The sequence below is a fragment of the Equus asinus genome, chromosome 10, assembly GCF_041296235.1.
Source record: "Equus asinus isolate D_3611 breed Donkey chromosome 10, EquAss-T2T_v2, whole genome shotgun sequence".
Classification (NCBI taxonomy): Eukaryota; Metazoa; Chordata; class Mammalia; order Perissodactyla; family Equidae; genus Equus; species Equus asinus.
In genome coordinates this window covers 108,766,956-108,788,344 of record NC_091799.1, presented here as the reverse complement: position 1 = coordinate 108,788,344, position 21,389 = coordinate 108,766,956, and the positions used below count along the sequence as shown (strand labels likewise).

The window sequence follows — 21,389 nt, the reverse complement described above, 5'->3', positions numbered from 1 at the left end:
CCCGCCGGAGCCCAGGCAGGAGAGGGGTGGGCCGTGCGCTTGGCCGCCTCGCGGGGTCCGGGTGCTCACCGCGCGCTCCCGCTGGTGGGGCCCTGACACGTCCGGCATGAGACGTCGCACGAAGAGCCCTGCCATTCCTGGGAAGTTCAGGGTCAAAAGGATTTTATTACTATTTTATAGTCTGTAAAACCCTTTAGTCCTCTTGATTTTCGTAACAGCCCCACTGGAGTAGGCGGGGCGCGACACGCTGCTCCCGGTACCCGTTAGGATCAGGAGCGCCGGAACCCCGCGGCTAGGAAGCCTGGGCCCCGCACCTCTGCGCCGCGGGCAGGTGCGCGCTCGGCCTCCGCGGGCGCAGGCGGGAGGGGGCGCGGGACTGGGGGAGAAGAATAGGAGGTCTGGGGCTCCCAACGGGAGCTGGGGGCCTCGAACAGCGCAGGGCACCCCGGAGGGGACAGACCCTCGGAGACCACGCGGACGCGCGGGGCACAGGGCGCGACCCCACCAGAGCGCACAGGGACGCGGGAGGACCACAGGCCGGGGCGGGGATGCGCGCGCGCGCCCCCTGCCGCCTCCCGCGCGCCGTCGCCTCCGGGGCGGGGCGGGCTCGCGTGCCGGGGTGGGGCCGTCCTTCCGCGGCAGCGGCCGCCGCCTGGTCCCCGAGATGCGAGCCCAGGCAGCCGCGCCGCCACCGCTCCCGGCCCGGGCGGGCTCCCCTCGCGGGCGCGCCTGAGCCTCCCGCCCCCGGCCAGGTAAGTGCCCTGGGGTCGGAAGGAGACCCTCGTGCGGAGTTTCCCCCCCATACCCCCTCCCTCTCCTCCACTTTTCCCCACTCCGTTCCCCCACCCCACACTTCCTCCTCCCATCCCCTCTCCTCCCACCCCATCCTCAGGTCGCCAGGCCCTGGGGGCCGACCCCCGGCTTCTCACAAAAAATAAAAACGGGACTCAACTTTTGAGGGGAGCCGTCCACCCCCACTGCTGCTGGTCACTCAGTTTCCCGCCAGGAGCGGAGACTCCCCCCACGCAGTGAGTCGGAACTCCTGCCTGGGACCCCCGCGCTGGACCAGTCGGGCTAATTGCCCTTTGCTCTTGGCCCCGTTGTCTCAGAAGTGTTTTGGGCAGATGCTGGCGGGGGCTTGGAACCGGCGCCCCGCGCCCCCCAAAGGCAGCTGGTGGGGGATGCCCAGAGTGGGGGCCCAGGGCTGGGGTGGCTCAGCTCCGGCCCTCCTTCCGGGCAGGGAGCACCAGGCTTGGTTCTCACACTTGGGAAGGCGGAAAGGCCCGGGTTCCAGGAATTCACTCAGTTTCAGTTAGTGGCACCAAGAAAGATTTTTTTCCCTAAAGTCATATTTTGAGTGGCCGAAAATCCCAGATTGTGGATACTTTGTGAGTGGCACAGATCCTCAGGGACCTGCCCACCCTGGTGTTGCTGCTGTGACCCCCATTGGGTCCACTGGGGCAGGTGATCCCCCAGGGTCGGAGGTCAGCAGCCTTGGGCAGCTCTGCCCTTGGGGTCCCTCCTCCTGCTTCCTGCTTGGTTTGAGGGGCTGGGGCTGGAGGCAGCTGCCCCCCTTGGAAGCGTCCAGCTGTGGCTGGCGGAGTGTCGTCATGGGGAATGGCCGCATGACTCACCCACAGCCTCTGTGTGACCAGCCACAGGCTCTGGTCCTCGAGGGGCTCGGCACAGAAGGGGTGCATGAGTACGTGCCCTGGGCCATCTGTCCCCAAGCTCTGAGGACTTGACCGTTGTGTAACTGGTCTTCTCCCGGCCTGGTGGACAGCCCAACCCACCGAGGACACTCGGCAGGCGGCCTCTTCTCAGCCTGGGCGGCCTCCCCGCCGACGTCCGCCATTAGGGCCTCGTGCTGGCTTCTGTGGGCTCCGGGGTGGGAGCCCTGTGGCGGTGGGGGAGACTGTGCGGTGATGTGCGGGCGTCCCCACCCGTGGGCAGGCGAGTGGCCGGCGGGTGGTGCCAGCCCTGAGGTGGGGGCTGTGCCGTCTCTGTGGCCCTCCCTCTGGCAGTTGGGGGCTGGCAGTGCCCCGTTTATGGAGGAGCACTTCCAGCCATAACTGGCCGAGTTTGGACTCAGACCTTGTAGAAAGAGGGCTGGGGGCACCGCTGCCTGTGAGGACGTCTTATTTTCTTTTTTGCTTGTCTTTATCGGCTAAAATGGACAGATTCCTCTGAGAAACTCACAGTCAACTCAGAGCTTGGCGGGGACGTGAGGCCCGCAAACAGCCCTGAGGGGCCCAGCTCACACCAAGTGTCCCCCGTGCTCCCAGGCCCCCGGCTTGCGCCCACCCCAGCAGCGCCTGTGGCTGCAGGAGGGACCTGGCCCGGCCTGCGCGGCTGCAAGGAGCCCAGTGGGGAGGGCTCCTGCCCCCTGGCCTGCATCTGAGGCAGAGGAGGAAGCTCCCACCTCATCCTGCCTCAGAGGGCATTTCTGTGGGGAGTTGGGTCCCATCCCAGTGAGGCTTCATCTTTTTGGGGAGAATGCAGGAGTATTTAGTAAAATGCGGCTGCCGACTGTGGTCGTGCTGCCTGTGTTTAGGATTCCCAGGGCAGAAACCTCGGCACAGGCTGGACCCCAGACCGGGGCTGTTCAGCGGGGACGGTGGCTGGGGGACAATGGCGGCTCCTTCGATTCCTTCCACACCCCCCAGCAGGGGGTACCTGGAAATGATGTGTCTGCTCTTGGTGCTTTTTGCCATAACTTGCATTTTTAGGGCTATTCTGAATGCTGAGCTGGAGACAGGGAGGGAGGACTTGGCCTGTGGTGCACAAGGCTGGGAGGGGCAGGCGTGAGCCCGGGGCCTGCCTCAGCGCCTGCCTGGGGAAGGGGTTTGGATAAAGGAGAGTGAGGGGTCCGCTGGCGCCTTCTTCATCGTCCCTGCAGCGCTCCCCCCACCATCTCTGCTCTAAGGCTCGGGGCTGGTTTGGGGAATGGTGGTTTGGGGAATGGTGGTTTGGGGATGGGTCTCCTGGGGCTGGTACAGGTCAGCTGTCCCCTTCACCTTTGACCTTGAGGAGTGGCCAAGTAGGCTGCTAAGTGCTGGCCCTCTCCGGGTGTGGGAACATCCCCAGCCTGTTCTCTGTTCTCCCACAGGCTGGGTGCAGCTCAGGACTCTCCTGTTGAGGTGAAAGTCCTTGCGCTTCAGATGGGGTGGCCTTGCACTCTGGCCTCCAGCCACTGAGGACTGGCCTCCCGGAGAAGTGCAGGCGTGGTGGCTGTGGCACAGGGTGAGGCCAGGGAAGCTGGACCCTTCTAGAGCATCCCACCACTCGTTGCTGCTCCAGCCTGCAGCCATGGGACACCATCCCTGCTCACACACCCCCGCCCCCCATTCTCCAGACCCTCCTTTTCTCTCTCGCATCGTCTCCATCAGCTCCGAGTCCCTGCAGCCACCCCCGTTCTCTGCTCCCTCTGTGCAGAGCTCCTGAGGTGTTTCTAGACTCACTGCACCCGTTTCCTGCCTGCCGTTGCTTCTTTCTCACCACTCCAGAAGTCTTATTTTTATTTATATATAGATATGTGTTCTATGTTTTTTATTGAGATAAAATTCACATAACATAAAATTAACCATTTAAACATGTACAATTCAGTGGCATTTATTTAGTATATTGCCAAATACCAATACAATACAAATACCACCTCTATCTAATTCCAAAACCTTTTCTTCACTCCAAACAGAAACTCCATACCCATTAGCAGTCATTCCCCATTCCTTCCTCTCCTAGCGCCTGGCAACCACTCATCCACCCTCTATCTCTATGGATTTGCTGGTTCTGACGTTTCATAGAAACGGAATTGAAATGTACCTTTTGAGTTTGTCTTCTTTCACGTAGTGCAGTGTTTTCAAAGTTCATCCAAGTTGTAGTGTGTGTCAGAACTTCATTCCTTTTGATGGCTGAGTAATATTCCATGGTGTGGATTTACCACATTTTGTTTATCCGTTCACCAGTTGATGGGCATTGGGTTGCTTACACTTCTTGGCTATTGTGAATAATGATGCCATGAGCATTTGTGTGCCGGATTTTGTTTGAATGTATGTTCTTTTGAGCATATACCTGGGACTGGTACTGCCGGGTCACATGATAATTCTATTTAGCTTTGTGAGGAACTGCCAAACTGTTTCCACAGCAGCTGCACCATTTTACACCCCCACCAGCCAAGCACAAGTGTCTTGGTTTCTCCACATGCCACCAACATGTGTTATTTTCCATTTTTTTATTTCAGCCATCCTAGTGGGTGTGAAGTGGCATCTCAGTGTGGATTTGATTTGCATTTCCCTACTGCCTAATGATGTTGAGCATCTTTTCACGTGTGTGTTGACCATTTATGTATTTTCTTTGGAGAAATGTCGATTCCAGTCCTTTGCCCATTTTTAGTTGGGTTGTTTGTCTTTTTGTTGTTGAGTTCTTTGCATAGTCTGGATACTTGACCCTCATCAGATATATGATTTGCAAATATTTTATCCCATTCTGTGGGTTGTCTTCTCACTTTCTTGATAGTGTCCTTTGAAGCACAAGTTTTTAATTTTGATGAAGTGCATTTCATCTATTTTTTCTTTTTTTACTTGTGCTTTCAGTGTCATATCTGAAAATCCATCACCAAATTTGAGGCCATGAAGATGTAGCTTTATGTTCTCTTCTGGAGTTTTATAGTGTTAGCACTTATGTTTAGGTCTTTAGCTAACCTTGGTTAATTTTTCATATGGTGTGAGGTAGGGGTCCAGCTTCGTTCTTGGGCATGTGGATGTCCCGTTGTCTCAGCACCATTTGCTGGAGAGACTGTTCTTTCCCCACTGAGTGGCCTTGGCACCTTTGGCCATAGCATATCTATTCTTATGCCATGTTTTCTCTCTTTTTAATGCTTTAAAAAAAAAACTTTTTATTATGGAAATTTTCTAATTGTTTACCAAGTGGAGGGAATTTTATAATGAGCCCAATTTATACATCAACTAGCACAGATGGACAGCTGTCAGTATTGGCTGACCCATTTTCCTTTAAATCCCACTATGTCACTCCTATATCATTTAGACCCACTCTGCTCCCCAGATTCTGTAGAAGCGAATCCCTCAAATGGTATTTCCTTCATGTGTGTTTTAGTGTGTCTCTCTAAAATATGTGGACTTTAAAAAGTCAGCTTTTTATATTTCTAACTTCTTTAATACCAAGTATTAAGTGCCACAGTGGGGGTACTCTGAAGGCTCTGAAGGGTACTCCAGGCCCAAAGAGCACACTTGGCAGTGGGATCCCCCAGAGCTGGCATTCGGGCCTCATGGAGGAGGTCCCGCCCTGAAGGAGGGGACGCTCACTGGGTCCCCAGCCTCTGATGGTGGTGAGCAGGAACAGAGAAGTCCAGGCCCGGGACCAGAAGCCCCTTTCTCCTTTGAGCACGACCCCTCTGGCACCCTCCCCTGTCTTGTGCTGACTTGAAGAAGAAAGGCTGGAAGGGCAGGGAAGGGTGAGGGTGGAGCCTCGAGGCAGTTCGTGGACCTGGCACAGCGTCCCAGCCCCTGAGGCCCTCCTGGATGGTGAGAGGTGCTTCCGTCCCCGCTCCTGGCCTTCGAGCTGCGGCTGCCATGCCCTTGAGGGCTGCGTGTGTCATTGTTCTTCGGGTCAGTTCTCTTCTGAAGACATGTAAGTGGTGGGGGCAGACCTTGCCTTTTTACCGCTCAGTCACGGTTTCCTGTGCTTTGTGGCCCATGCCCCCACCTGGTCTCGCTTTCCTTTGGCCTGAAGACACCCTTCACATTTCTCACGGTGGGTGTGCTGGAAGGGCCTCTTCCAGCTCTGGTGTGTCAGAAAAGCCTTTCCTTCCCTCCGCTCCTGAAAGGGGTTTCCCAGGGTGTGCAGTCCTGGGTCAGGGTTTCCTCCCAGCCCTGCAGGGACGCGCTCCCCGGCCGTGTTGCCCGCCCTCCCTTACCTCCCTGTGCCCTGCCCTCTTTCCTCTGGCAGCTTTCGAGGTTGTTAGTTTATTGCTGGTTATGAGCGGTCTGGTGAAGCTGTGCCCTGGTGTGATTTTCTTCATGTTTCTTGTGCTCGGCTCCATTGGCCTTCTTGAATCTGTAGGTTTACAATTTTCATTACGTTTGGACAAATTTCTGCTGTTATATCTTAAATTATTTTCTGTCACCTCCTATACCCTTCTATTCTTTAGGGCCCCAGGTGCACACATATTAGACCTCTTGAAATACCTAAGTATTTCATTTTTATTTTGGTGCTGTTGTACGTGGTACTGGTTTTTAAAGTTCTGTATTCCAATTGTTTGTTGCTAGTCTATGGAAACACAGTTGACTTTTGCATACTGTCCTTTTGCCCTGTGCCCTGTGAACTCAATTATTAATTATAAGAGGTTCGTCTTAGTAAAGTCTTTGAAATTTTCTATATGTACAGTCGTGGTGTCTCTGAACAGAGAGAGTGCTGTTTCTTCTTTCCTCGCTTTCTGACATTGCTTTCCTCACCTCTTGCCCTGACTGGTACACAAAGGTGATGATTAATGGGGTGTGACCTCAGGGGACAGTTGAGTCTCTCACAAGTGGGTGTGATGTTTGCTGTAGGTTTTTTTGTAGTTGCCCTTTCTCAGGTTAAGTTGCCTTCTATTTCTGGTTTGAGGAGAGTTCTTTTGTTATTATGAATGGATCTGGATTTTGTCAAATGCTTTTTTGCATGTATTGAGATGATCATATGTATTTTTTCTTTAGCTTATTAATATAGTGAATTACAAAAGATCAATTTTTGGACGTTGAAGCAGCCTTGAATTCCTTCGATAAACCCCACTTGTTTTGAGGAACCGTCCTTTATAGATTGCTCGGTTCCATTCATTAATATCTAATTGAGGATTTTTGTGTTTATGTTCACGAGGGATCTTGGTCTGTAGTTTTCTCTTTTTGAAAGGTCTTTGGTTTTGGTATCGGGGTAATGCTGAACTTATAAATGAGTTAGCAGTTTTCAATTTTATTTTCAATTTTCTGCCAGAGTTTGCAGAGAATTAGTATATTTCTTCCTTAAATTGGTAGAATTTACCAATGAAACCATCTGGGGCTGGGTTTTTGTTGCTGTTGCTGAGATAGATATAGGACTAAACAGTTTATCTATTTTTTCTTGAATGAGTTTTGCTAGTTTGTGTCTTTGAAGGAATTGGTCCATTCCATCTAAATTGTCGACTTTGTAGGGATGGTGTCTGTCCCAGTCTCCCTGGGCTGCTGTAACGATATGCCACAGATGAGGCGGCTTAAACAACAGAACTTACTTCTGGCAGCCCCGGCGGCCGAGGAGGTGAGCTCAGGGTGCCGCTGTTCCGGTTTCTGGAGGGAGCTCTCTTCTTGTCTGCCAATGGCCACCTTCACGTGGTGAAGACAGAGCTGTGGTGTCTCCTCCTCTTCTTATCAGATCAGGGCTCCACCTTTATGACCTCACTTGACTTTAATTACCTCCTTAAAGACCCGTCTCCACTGAAGTCAGATGGGGCATTAGGGCTTCAGCGTATGGATTTGGGGGCACACAATAAGATTGTAGCAGTTTTCTCTTATTTTCCTTCTAATGTCTGTGGGATCGGTAGTGATGCCCCTTGTTTCATTCCTGGTATTGGCAATTTGTGTCTTCTCTATTTCTTGATGAGTCTGGCGAGAGGTTTACCGATTTTGTTGATCTTTTCAAAGAACCAACGTTCAGTTCCTTTGATTTTTCTCTATTTTTCTATTTTGTTTCATCAATTTTTTTCTCTTCATTATTTCCATCTTTCTGCTTATTTGGATTTATTTTCTCTTCTTCTTCTAGTTGCTTAAAGTGGAAGCTTAGATTACATACTTGAGACCTTTTATGTTTTTCTAATATAAGCATTTAATGCTGTGTTTCCATCAAAGTACTGCTCAGCTGTACCCCACAAAGTTTGATATGTTGTGTTTTCATTTTCATTCAGGTCAAAATACTTTTAAATGTCTTTGAGACTTTCTCTCTGACTCATGATTATTTAGAAGTGGGTTCCTTTCCAAATATTTGGGAATTTTCCATTTTTCTTTCTACTTTAATTCCATTATTGTCAGAGAACATACTTTGTGTGATTTCTACTCTTTTAAATCTGTTATGGATGTCTTAAGTCCCAGATTACGGTCTATCTCGATGACTGTTCCATGTCCAAAGAGTGCACTCTGCTGCGATTGGGCGGAGTGTTCTGGAAGCTTCACTTAATTCAAGTCTGTGTTGGTGGATATTCCATATCCTGTCTGATTTTCTGTTACTTGCTCTATTGATTACTGAGAGAGGAAGGTTGGACTCTCCAATGAGTTCTCATTTCAGTTTTATTAGATTTTGCTTCACATATTTTGAAGCTCTGTTGTTAGGTGCATACACATTTAGCGTTGCTGTGTCTCCTTGGGAAATTGGCCCTTTTGTCATTGTATGACATCCCTCTAGTCCCTGGTAATGTCCCTTTTTCTGATGTCCTCTTGATCTGATGCTCACGTTGCTACTCTGGCTTCCATTGATTAGTGTTCACATGGCGTGTCTTTCCATTCACTTACTTTACTTCCTTCTGTCTTTGTGTTCCAAGTGTCTTTCTTGTATTAGAGCAGGTCTGTGACACATTTCTGCTGTTCTCACAGCACTTTCTGGGAATTGTGCTTGAGTCCCCTGCCTCTCCCGGGGTGCACGCTTGAGGCTGGTTGAGAGCTTCTAACGTCCTCTCCAGGTCTGCTGGTGGGAGCCTGGCATTGAGGGTCCCCTGCACACTGGTCTGCAGGATGTCTGTGAGGGCTCAGACGTCCTCGCCGCATGGAACAATCAAGATTTTGATGCCCTCCTGAGGTGGTGGGCAAGCTGACCAGCCTCGGGGCATAGATACTGGACTGCTCCTCAGGGACCTCCGCTCGGACGCAGGTGCATGTGCCCAGCACGGCTAGCCAGCAGGTGTGGTCGGCTGGGCTCAGTGTGGCTGTGAGTTAGTGGCCAAAGTGGAAGCCCAGCATCGTGGGGTTGAGTAAGAGATTTCACATAGTAAAGAGGGAGGCTGTTGGCCCAGAAGTACGGGGCCATTGAGGGGAGGGACAGGAAGAGGAAGACGGCCTGCCATGAACACCCCAGAGAGCAGACGCACACAGTCCCGAGCGCCTGCTCAGGGCCGTAGAGCAGTAGGCTGCTCCTCGCGCCTCAGGCTGTGTGTCCTGCTCACAGACACCCTGCAGGATGGCTTCTATTTTCTGATGGCAGGCCTGGGATATTTATGGACGGTAAACTTTCCGAGACAGGCGCAGGAGCGCAGGGCTGTTTCTCTCTTGGGGACATGGGTCCTCAGGCCAGGCTGGGGGACCATGATGCTGCCCCTTGAAGGGGAGATATCACGGCTTGGGGTGCACGTCCTCGTGGGTTCTTCCGCATCTTCCTGCCGAGAGAGGGCAGGCCTCGTGCTCCAGGTGCCTCAGGTCATCCTGCAGTGGAGGAGCGCAGCGTGTGGACGCCTCCGTGTGGCACAGTGGACCTCAGCTGACACTGCTGCCTTCGGTAGTTTGGGGAGTTGTGCAGGCACTGGGGTCTCTTCAGTGTGACCAACTAGATGTTCCTTTTCTTTTCTAGGGCCAAAGACGATGATTCCGCCAGGGGAGTGCATGTACGCTGGAAGGAAAAGAAGGAAGCCCATTCAGAAACAGTAAAGTGTCATGTCTTCTGTTTTTGCTGATTATTACTGATGAAGGGGGAAGGTGTTTGCATCTTCTTTGAAGACAGTGGACTTAGGAACAAAGCGAGCGAGGGAGAGGTTTTGGTGGAGCCTTCCTGAAGTGTGGAGGGATGTGCGGATGCAGTGGGCATAGCCTGGTGGGCAGCAGGCGTGGCCTGGCGGGTAGTGGGAGTGACCTGTGTCCCTTCAGCCGCGGACCCTGCCACCTCTGCCTTTCCTCGGCGGGTCATGGATGACGGCAGAGCCTGCTTTGGGCTGCTCTCCCAACTCTGATAGGAAGGCGACATTAGGACCCAGTGACGACATGGAAGGCTGAGACAGTCGCCCTGATCCCCTCTTGGCCCTGGTGAGGCACCTGGAGCTCCCTTGTGAGCATCACCACAAGTGGAAGGACACTCTGCGGGCCCATCAGCCCCGCCTGGAGGTTTAGTTAGAGTGGGGAGGGGAGCCCACAGCCCCAGCCCCCGCTAGCCCTGGGACACAACACCACTGCTCAGGGTCCCTCTGCCTGCCCGTGGCCCGCTGGCTGGAGCTCGGGGCTGCCGAGGTGTGAGGTGTGTGGTGGTGGCTGGAATAACGGGCTGGACTTCAGAGCCGCCCTGCTGGGAGGTCAGAGGAGAGGGGCATCTCAGAGGCCCACAGGCTGCCTGTGGCTCCTCGAGCAGGGCCCACAGGGTGTCCACTGTTGGCTGGGCCTGTGTGTGTAACACAGCTGTATGTGAGTGTGTGTTAGCTCTGAGTGGGTGTGAGTATGGGTGTGTGCGAGGCTGTGCGTGTGTGTGGGTGCACACCTGCAGCAGTGTCTGTGTGTGGGTCTGTGTTTCTGTGACCCAGGCTGCCCTCCAGGCCTCCAGTGGCTGCAGGATTCTGTGAGAGGTTCCCAGCGACGTGGGCACCACCAGCCCCGCGGATAGGCAGCAAAGGCTCGCGAGGTGGGACTCTGAACAGTGGACTTGTCGGTTGTGTGGCCGCCGGAGCACTGCAGGGCTTGTGCTGGAGTGTGGTGCTGGGAGCACAGGGCGCAGGTGGTCTGCTGGGGAACAGTGGGGCTGGGGGACAGAGCTCCGTGCACCCGGGAGGAGGCAGAGGGATCTAGGACGAGGCGGTTGGAAGGTATGTCTTGAGGGTGTGGGAGGGACAGAGACTCACTGTGGTGAACACAGTTGTCACACTGAATAAGGAAAGACAACACCTCGAGACATGGCTGCACATACTTCGTTCTGTGTGGAGAGTGGCCTAGGGGCAGAGGAGCTAAGTGTGCTGCTCTTATGATGTTTTGCTCCAATGACAGGGTCTGAGATGAGGAGGCATTTACTGTAAGTAATAAATTTATTGATTGGTGTTTTGAAGAGGCGGTTGCTCTCTGATTCAGAACTCAGAGAGAAATCTCCGTCCCAGCCCGGCTCCTCCCACCAAGCTCCCTGCATCTGTGTTGACATTTTCTCATGAATCCCTCCTAGGTAGTTTATGCACAAACCAGCAGACATGGATGTACAGCACATGAGCTTTCTCCCTTTAGAACCAAGTGCATACTGTTGTGCACCTTGCAGATGGTTCTGTATCAGTGTACCTTTATAGCTGCCAGTGCACACGAATGTATCACGACTTGTTTTTGCCAGCCTTCATGGCACCTGGTAGACTGTCTCACAGACATCGCCATGGTAGGTAGCCTGTGCACCATTTTGCACACGTGCTCATTGTTTGGGAGGCAGTCTGCCATGTCGCCACACATCCTGTGGCGCTTGTGCTGGCTCCAAGAATGCGAGGCCCTTACCGCTGGTACCTGGGCCGCATCTCAGGGCTGTTTGGAGTAAGCAGCCTTGAGGGTGAGGGAGCGACTGCCTGGGCAGAGCATCTTGTGTACTGTGCATTGGGGGTTCCCCAAGGTTAGGATTCTTTGGCCACAACACACACCCCTGAGCGTGCAGCACCTGCCTGGCTTCTTCTGTGTCACCCTCATGGGCCTTGGGACGTGGGTATATGACACCGACATGCTGAGGCTCACACCGCCTGCCAGGCCGGGAGGAATAGGTCCTTTGTCTCTGGCCCAGGAGACTGGTGCCCTCTGCCAGCATCCATGACACAGTGGCAGGTTGTTGGCTTGTGAGTGGGTAAGTCAAGCCCTGCCCCAACACACATGTACATCCCAGCAGTGGGATTGCTCAGCCCGAGGGGTGGGCGTTGGTGATTTTGATAGGTGTCGCCAAGCTGCCCAGCATTGGAGGTGTGCTCCTCGGTGCTTGAGGGTGCCCTGGTCCCCTGCTCTGGGCTCACGGTGTGTTTCAGACTGGTGGTTTAATTCCCTCTGATCATAAGCTAGGTCTGTGAGCTGCTCAGGTTTCCTTTTCTGTGAACTGTGTTGATAACGTTCGCTCATTTTCTAATGGATTCTTCATCTTTCATGCTTCCTGATCTGTGGGAGCTTGTGTGCAGGGAGGATGATGCTTCAGTGTTGTCAACATTTTCCCCAGTTTTGATTTTCCTTATTGTGTTTCTTGCCATGCAGAAAAATTTAATTTTTATGAAGTTGAATTCATTAATCTTTTCCTTTGTGGCCAATTAATTTTACATCACTATTAGAAAGATCTTCCCTGATTCAAGTTTACGAGAAAATTTTCCTGATATTTCTTCTAAACTTTTATGGATTCCTTAAAAATGTATGTATATTACTATATTAGTATGAGTATAAATTTAAAACTTTTGGGCACTAGGAACTTTTCCTGGTGTGAGATGTGGGATCTGACTCTATCCCCTGTGGCGGCTGGTTGTTCCTCACACTTTTGTTGAATGATCGGTTTTTCTCACTGATTTGAAATGGCATTGGGCGTGTGAGGCTCGAGATCCGAGGGGCAGTGGGAGACCATGGGATCCCGTGCAGTTGATAGATGTCTGCAGACTCAGACTCACGCCAGCACGTCCATTCCGCTGCTCGGATGTGGACGCTGTGAGGTGCGGTGTGGGAGAGTGGCCGTGCCAGCTTGTCCAAGCACAGTGTGTGTGTGTCGGTAAGGCTGCGTGTCGACCTGCTTGGGGAGCTGCAGGGTGTGTGCTGCGTGCAGAGCTCCTCTCTCGGGATGTGTTCTATTGAAACTGGAGGCCGAGTGATTTTGGTTTGCTGTTTGAGAGCAGGGCACCCGGACTCCGGCTGCGCTGGCTGCTCTGTGCCCACGTCCCAGTTGTGGTTCTGCCTCCTCGTCACCGAGAGGGCAGCGGGGCAGTGGTGCAGCCCCGTCCCCTGGGGGTGGGTCTTCTTTCTTGCATCTTCTCTCCTGGAAGGGTGGTGACAAAGGTCATGGAGTGTGGGGTGTACAGGAGGCGAATTCGTCTGGACTCACGAGCACCTGGCTCCTGGGTGGAACCTGCTCCTGAGGGCCCCTGGGGGCCGGTGTGGATGCTGGATTGTGGGGTGCTGCCCAGAGCCTTCGTCTCAGCTGGGCCCTTGCAAGGCTCTTCCTTGCTCTCTCCCAGCCCCCAAATTGGGTGGGTGCCGTGCGGTTCTGAGCTCAGCGGCCTGTCTGAAGCCCTCTGAGGTGTGCAAGCCGAGGGCTTCCCTCTTCTTCTGCATTTTTCCTCTTTACTGGGCTATAACTGCACATATTTAAAGAGCACATCTGTTGGTTCTGAGATATGTGAACACCTGTGAAACCATCACTGAAATCAAGGTCACAGACACTCCCGTCACACCCAGATGCCCTTGTTGTCTCTCCTTTACCACGTCCCAGGCAGCCTCTGCTGTGTGTCTGTCCTGTGGACTGGTCCGCATTTCCCGGAATTTTCTGTAAACAGAACTGTTCACCGTTTCTGGGCTGCTTTCACTTTCGTAATGACTTTGAGGTTCATCCACGGTTTGTGTGCATCAGGAGTGTTCCTGTTCATTGTTGAGAAGTGCTCCAGCGTATGGATGCTCCACGTCTGTTTATTTGTCTGCGCATGGACAGCTGGGGTGTTCCCAGGTTGGGGCTATTTTGAGTAAAGCTGCTGTGAACGTCTGTGCACGAGCGTTGTGTGGACGTGTTTTTGTTTCTCTTGGTGAACACCTAGGAGTGGAACGGCTGAGCCATGTGGTAGGTGGGCGTTTGCGTGTTAGGGCCCCCAGAGTGTTCTCCAGAGCAGTTGTGCCGTCTCCCATCCCTGGCAACAGGCAGAGGCTTCCCGCTCCTCCACCTCCTCCCCCGGACTTTGGGTGGCCAGTCTTCTTGGGTTGGCCATCCCGGTGGGTTATGGTGGTTCTCATCAGGGTTTTAATTTGTTTTTCCGTAGTGACTAGTGGTATTGAGTATCTTTCATGTGCTTATTTGCCATCCGTATATCTTCTCTGGTGAAGTGTCTGTTTAAATAATTTGCCTATCTTCTTACTGGGTTGTTTGTCTTCTTATTGAATTGTACAATGTCTTTACATATTCTGGATACAAGCTCTTGTTGTAAATATTTGTTTCCAATCTGTGGCTTCCCTTTTCATTTTGTTCATGGTGACTTTCAAAAGACATTTAAAAAATGTTGATGAAGATCAATTTATCAGTTTTATTTTTTATGATTTTTTGTGTGTTCTAAGAGTCCTGGGAGTACCCCAAGGTCTCACAGATTTCCTCATGTATTTCCTTGTAAGGTTTCTTAGTAGGGTTTAGATTTAGGTTTGTGATGTATTTTGAGTTAATTTTGGGGTATTGTGTGAGGTGAGGGTTGATGTTCGCCTGTTTTCACGGATGCCCTGTTGATCAGCACCATTTATTGAAAACTTTCCTTTCCCTGTTGAATTGCCTCAGTATCTTTGTCAAATGATTGACCAAAAATATGAGGGTCTCTTTCTGGACTCTCTCCTCTGTTGATCTGTATCTCTTTTCTCCGGTACCAAACCGTCTTGAATATTGCAGCTTAAGAGAAGGCTGAAAATCCACAGGACAAGTCCTCTAACTTTGTTCTTCTCTAGTTGGCTATTCAGTCCTTTGCCTTTCCTCATAAATTTTAGAATCAGTTTGTTAGGTTCTGTAAAAAGTCTTGCTGGAATTTTAATTGAGATTACATTGAATCAATAAGTCAGTCTAGGGGAGCATTGCCAATTTGACAATATTGAGTCTTCCAATCTATGAGCATGGTATGTCTTTCCATTTGTTTAGGTCTTTTGAAATATTTCTGGGCAGAATTGTATAGTTTCAGTTGAGGTGTCTGGGTTTTTTTTAGATTTATTTGCGGTATTTCATATTTTGGGGCGCAGGCTTCCTTTGTGGCTCTCCTTCCCTCTGAGCCACCCGGGCCCCTCCTGCCCTGTGTGTGTGCTAACAGTGCTGACTCTGCCCTGGGGAAGTGGAGCCTGCTTCACGTGCCCCTGGCTTCAGTTCCAGGCCTACTCCGCGGGGTGTTTGCCCTCCACGTGGCCCCTCGACCCTCGTCCCTCTCGCCCTCCTGGGCGTGGGGTGGGGCGGTTCCTGCTCTGGCCCGTGGGCTGGGGAGTGAGGAGTGTGGCAGTGGAGCTGCATCAGGGGGCCGCCAGGCATTCTGAGACAGTTGAAGGAATAGAATGATGTTTGCCAAGCTCTTCCAACACCCATTTCTTTGGCAGACGAGTGTCCCTCCCCCAGATGCCCATGGGGGTCGGGTGGGGGACAGTCATGGCTCAGCTCGTTCTCAGGCACAGCCTGTCTGGGGAGGCAGGTGGGCAGCCCCTCCCCCAACTCACACAAGTGAGTTCTGAGCCATCCTGCCTGACTCCCAGTGTCTCTCCCCTCCCCTGACGCCCCTCACCTGCCCTTGGTCAGCCTGTTTTCTGGGGAGGCTGTGGGTGTCTTTCACTGACAGGGTGGCCCTCTCCTTTGGCCAGCAGGTGCAAGTCCACTCTGGAGTCAGTTTATCCCCAGGAATCCTGCCTATTTAAATTTTGGCTAATGGTGTGAGTAATATTGGGGTAGGTTCCTCATTAAGAAAACAAACTAGCAGAAACTGAAAAGATAACCACAGAATGGAAGAGATTGTTTGCAAATTATGTATCTGGTAAGGATGTAGTATCCAGAACATATAAAGAACTCATACAACTCAACAATAAAAAGACTTGAATAGACATTTCTCTAAAGAAAATATGCAGGTGGTCAGCAAGCACGTGAAAGATGCTTGACGTTATTGGGCGTTAAGGAAATGCAAACCAAACACAATGAGGTACCACTTCACACCTATGAGAATGGCTATTATATTAAAAAAAAAGGAAAATAATAAATGTAGGCAAGGATGTGGAGCAATTGGAACCCTCCTACATTGCTGATGGGCATGTAAAGTGGCACAGCTGCTGTGAAAACAATTTGGCAGTTTCTCAAAGCATTAAACATAGAATTAGCATATTAACTCAGCTATTCCATTTCCAGGCATATACCCAAGAGAGCTGAAAACATATGTTCAAACAAAGACTTGGACATGAATGTTTGTTGTGGCATTGTTTACAATACCTGTAAAGTGGAAACAACCCAAATGCCCATCGACTGGTGAATGGATAAACAAAATGTGGTACATCCATACAATGGAATATTATTCAGCCATAAAAAGCAATGAAGTTCTGATAAATGCTACACCATGAATGAATCTTGAAACATGATGTTAAGTGAAAGAAGCCAGACATGGAAAGTCCCGTATTGTATGATTTTATTTATATGAAGTGTCTAGAATGGGCAAATCCATAGAGACAGAAAGCAGATTGTGCTTGCTGGGGAGGGGAAAACAGAGAAACAGCCGAATGGGGACAGGGTTTTATTTGGGGTGTGGAAATGTTTTGGAACTTGCTAGAGGTGGCGGTTGTATGACACTGTGGACGTACTAACTGCCACAGCGCGTGCACCTTGACACGGTAAGCTTCATGTTCCGCGCATTATGTCTCAACTTAAAGCAACAGCACCAGCCTCCAGGGTTGGAGCCGCCGCTCCTCTGTGTCCTGTGGCCGAGGCCTCGGACAGTGTGGAGGGCTGTCTGCGGAGTTTATGACAGGACGGGTTGTTGAGGGCACGCTTTCAATGTCCTTATAAGTGGACACACAGTAGAAACAGGAGCTTCTGGACAAAAGAGACCCCATCCCCAAAACGCAGCAGGAGACTGCAGCCCACGGGGCACCAGGGCCGGAAAGGGCTGGGCTGGGAACCAGGCGGCCCTACTGCAGGGCTTGCCCGTCGCCTCCCATCCCGGGGGCTCCACAGATGCTTTCCCGTGGATGACATCTAGGAAGGACGAGTAAGCAGAATGGTTTCTGCGAGGTGGGAAACAGGGTCAAATAGAGGGGACCGTCATCCTTGGGGTTAGAGGTCAGATGAGGGAGCTGCTGTGAGGCAGGCGGGGCCTGACCAGCTCTCCCCTCTGCGGGGAGGGGCACAGGGAGCCCTGGCAGGGGGTGCTCCCTTTGTGGGGAGAGCAGGTCTGCTGTGGGGCAAGGGGATGGAGGAGCCAAGGGCCCTGGACCCCGGCACAGCGGCACAGCCCGTGACTTCGGGGCCTTGGAGGGGCAGGCGGGATGGCAACCATGGTGCCCACGGGTCCTTGATTATCCTTGCCTCTGCCCCTCTTAGCCCCACTGTGTAGAGGAGAAACCAAGGCCCAGAGAGGCCACACACACCTCAACCGCAGGGCTGGGAGGCTCAGAGCCTGAGAAGGGCAGGTGTTTGAACACCAAGGAAGCCTGAAGGAAGCTGAGCAAATGCAGCCAGGGCCGGGTGCCGTTCTCCCGCTTCAGGGAAAGTTTCCACAGATAGGTCAAGAAACGTGCTGGAGTCGCACAGCTCGCCCCACTCCCTGTTATCTTGCTGCATGTTCCTTCCTGATAACGAGTGTGGTTTCAGTTTCTTCTGTTCATTTCTCTTCAGGAATGGGTGGGTTTTAGTCCTTTCCAGCACTTTTTTCCTGGCGGCAGTTCCGTTTTGAAGCTGATTGCTAAGATCACTACAGGGACAGATTTCCACCTGTGGGCCGTTGGCCCTGGTGGAGAAGCCCAAGTCTCACTGTGGCTGTTTCCCCACAGGAGGCCCGCCGTGGGGGCCGAGAAGTCAAACCCTTCCAAGCGGCACCGGGACCGCCTCAACGCTGAGCTGGACCACCTGGCCAGCCTGCTGCCCTTTCCACCCGACATCATCTCTAAGCTGGACAAGCTTTCGGTCCTGCGCCTCAGCGTCAGCTACCTCAGGGTGAAGAGCTTCTTCCAAGGTAGGACTCTCACCTGTGTTCACCCGCCCCCACATAGGTCACACTTGTGCCCACACAGGTCTCACCTGTGTCCAACTGGGTCGCACCTGTGCCCACCTGTGTCAGCTCAGTCTCACCTGTGCCCACCTGTGTCAGCTCAGTCTCACCTGTGCCCGGCTGGTCTCACCTGTGCCCACCTGTGTCACCTCAGTCTCACCTGTGCCCCGCTGGTCTCACCTGTGTCCAGCTGGGTCTCACCTGTGCCCACCTGTGTCAGCTCAGTCTTACCTGTGCCTGGCTGGGTCTCATCTGGGTCCCACCCTGTTTTGCTGGGAGGGGCTGGTTTGCACCCCTTGTCCTGGGTGATCATTTGGCAGAGGATTTGCTGGATGTTGACAAGGCAGAGCAGCTTTGGAAGGGGAAGGGGCTGGCCTCCCTCTTCTCAGCCTCACTCGCTCTGGGGGTTTTGAGGCTTCCCCACAACGCTGGGCTCCAGGTGGATCCACTTCGCAGGGGAGCAAGACCAGGGCTGAGCTCAGGAGCTCAGTTGTGCAGGACAAGTGTGCTCTTCCAGGTTCCGGTATGATGGAGAGGTTGCAAGAGTCATTCGAGATGTGGCAGGTACCAGGACAGATCGAGGGCACGGTCCCCAAACTTGCCTCCAAAAAGCATCCTGTTATAGTTGGAGCCACTGGACTAAGTCCACCCCAGCTTCCATATGACCTGTCTGGACAGCTCAGGCCAGACGGGGGACTGCCGGGGGTGGTTTGTCAGTTCGCCCTTCTCCCACTGACACACTCATGCAGAGGGGACCTCCCAGTGGGAGATTGGGAGGGGACTGGTCACTTCCTGGGTCCAGCTGTGCCCAGCTAGCCAGCTAGGCGGGGGTTGGCTTGAGTTCAGACGGCTGTCCCAGTGTCCACCTGAATGCCTGGTTCTTAACCAGAAGCAGAGTGATATTCCCACCGTACCGCTGGTCCCACTCCCTCCCCTGATACGGTCAGACCCCCTTCACCGGGCCAGAGCCTTTGCGGCCGACTGGCTGATGCCTGTGCTGCAGGTCGGTCAGTCTCGCGGCTCACAACTTGTTTTGACTGTCAGGTTTGGGTGAAACAACAGCCTTGATTTCTCTGTCACACCTTTTCTACCGAGGATTCCAAGGTTTGAATCCCCCTCAAGCTGTATGTTTTAGGGGAAATCTAAAAACCGAATTCATTTCCACTGTGTAGTTAGAAAAAGTCAAGCTATAAAATTTGGATCTTAATCTGTGCTTCCTGACTCAGAAGCGGATGAGCTGATTTCATTAGAGTGCCCATAAAAAGTCACCTTCAGGAAGGTCGTGCGCAGGCAGCTCAGCCTCACAGGGTGATGACGGCTGAAACTTCGCTTTCAGTGTTTACTTTAGTGCTGACTCTCATGGATTTTTAAAAGGCAGTGGGTTTATTTTATTTATTTCTTTCATTTTTGCATAGAGCACAGCGCCAGCACTTCTGAAAACCTTCTGCTCGTACACAAGAGTGGGATTTTCTGCTCTTGAATAGTTGACTTCCAAGGGGAGAGACGGGGGGCTGTAGAGAGGCATAGCGGACCCCCGAAGTGGAGCTGGAGCGGAGCTGGGTTCCCTCCAGGGTGTGCGACCCCAGGATGGAGGGCCAGAGAAGCCCCGGAGTCCTTTTCTTAGGCCTGGTGGTCTGTCAGGGTCACCCTCCCTGAGCAGATGCACCACAGGGTCAGCTCTTTCCCAGAGACTCAACTCGCTGGGTCTGAGGACGAGCTTGTGGAGTGGAGAGCCAGCGTGCGCAGGTGCCAGGGGTGGGGGGTGGGATCCGGGTCCACCCATGAGTCACGCAGACGGGAGTGCTGATTGGCCACCCAGATGTGCCAGAGGGAGGGGAACAGTCTCCACCCACAAAACTGAGTGGGAGGGAAGGATGGAGCAGCGCAGTTCACTCTCCATGAAAACCTGGGATTGTTCACGTGACAGAGATGCTGTCCCCACTTCTTCATGCACCCTCTGGTCGTGTCTGAGGCTCCCATCCCTTTGCATTCTCTGTGCTCAGCCTGTGGGACCCAATTCCACACACGCCTGCCCTGGAGCCCTGCCCGGTAGATCCCGGCCACCCTGCTTGCCTTGCTAGACAGGTCTGCCTGCCCCCACCATGGGCAGGTCTGGAAGCCCTCACATTGAGGTGGACCCGGAGCATCCACGCAGGATGCCATGCTCCTTAGCACTTCAGAGGTGAAGTGCTCCTTGAGACGTTAATGATCTTGAAACCCAGGACCGATGTGTATACAGTTGTTAAGCTAAATTGTACCAATTTTCCACTTTTACTAGAGAGTTATCCTTCTCTTGATGAGCCCTGTTACGGACTGAATGTTTGTGTACCACAGTTACACACATCGAGGCCTGACCCCAGTGTGGCTGTGTTTGGAGATGAGGTCTCTAAGGAGGTGATTAAGGTTAAATGAGGTCATCCGGTGGGGCCCTGACCCCAGAGGATTAGTGTCCTGATGGGGGGAGACACCGTAGAGCTCTCTGCCTCTCCCCCTGCCTGGTGTAGAGGCAGCATCTCTAAGCTGGGAAAGAGCCCTCACAGGGACTGAGTCTGCCGGCTCTCTGACCATGGACTTGAGAGAAAATAGGTCTCTGTTGTTTAAGCCGCGCGTGTGGTGTTTCCTTAAAGCAGCCGAGCAGCTGAGACAAGCCCTTTGGTGTGGCAGGAGGTGGGGACCTGCCTTCTCTGCTCTGTGTGCAGCGTTGGGTGGACTCGTCCCCACGTGGGACATGGCTGTGGTCGCTACCAGATTCACTGTCGGCAGTTTGCTGCGGGAGCCTCGTCATTCCCCTTCCCCTCCATCACTGACACTTTCCGGAAGATGCTCCCCCTGGGGTCATTTCCAGCAAAGACACACTCATTTTGCATCATTTGAGGGCATCCAGGATTGATAGCTGGCCTAGCCCTTGCTTCCAGCCTCTGAGCCCCAGGACAGGCCTGCACAGTCATCTTGCGGAAAGGTCACTCAATTATTTCACGTGCTTGTTTTATTTTTCCTGCCATCTTGTAATTACTCCCAAAAGATAAATCTGGGCAGGAGGAAGGGCAGCCCTTGCTGGCTCCTCCTTCGTTTACTCACTGGCTCCTGGTACCTGCATCTGCCCAGGACATGTCTACTCGGGGTCAACCAAAAACTGCTCTTTTTCTCTTGCTGCCCCAGCAAACCTCCTTTGAGGGCTGGCTCCCCCTCTGCCCCTGGGAGAACCGGGGCAGGACTTTTCTGGTCCTTCCAGGAGATTCAGCCCCCGGCAGGCTGAGCCTGCTATGGGTATGATCAGTCCAGTGAAACACTTAAAACTCTGGAAGTCTTTCAAGTGTGAACTTTCTCCCACCCTCCCCTGGGGCTCCAGCAGGCGGGAGGCTGGGTCAGGTCCGCTGCTTCTCCCTGTGGTCCTGCAGCTGTGGTTTCTGACTCTTTCACGTGAGAGCGGCAGCAGGGAAAAGAGGTGAGGTTGGGAGCTGCACCACGCAGCCACACTGCCATGAGCTGGCACACAGGCTTGGCAGGG

At 52.8% G+C, this 21,389-nt stretch overlaps 1 protein-coding gene across 3 annotated transcripts in view; it reads left to right on the top strand.

The window, feature by feature from the left end:
• The first annotated feature begins 602 nt into the window (after positions 1-602).
• Positions 603-21,389, top strand: part of AHRR (aryl hydrocarbon receptor repressor) — an 81,558-nt gene continuing 60,771 nt past the window's right edge. The window contains exons 1-3 of one of the 3 annotated variants that reach the window (XM_044779546.2): positions 603-752; positions 9,577-9,649; positions 17,664-17,845. In XM_044779546.2, the coding sequence (XP_044635481.1) occupies positions 9,588-9,649; positions 17,664-17,845 (244 nt within the window). In that variant the 5' untranslated portion in view covers positions 603-752; positions 9,577-9,587. Of the gene's footprint in view, positions 753-9,576; positions 9,650-13,507; positions 13,744-17,663; positions 17,846-21,389 lie in introns of those variants that run through there. The other 2 variants (XM_070519910.1, XM_070519911.1) reach the window with 2 other exon arrangements.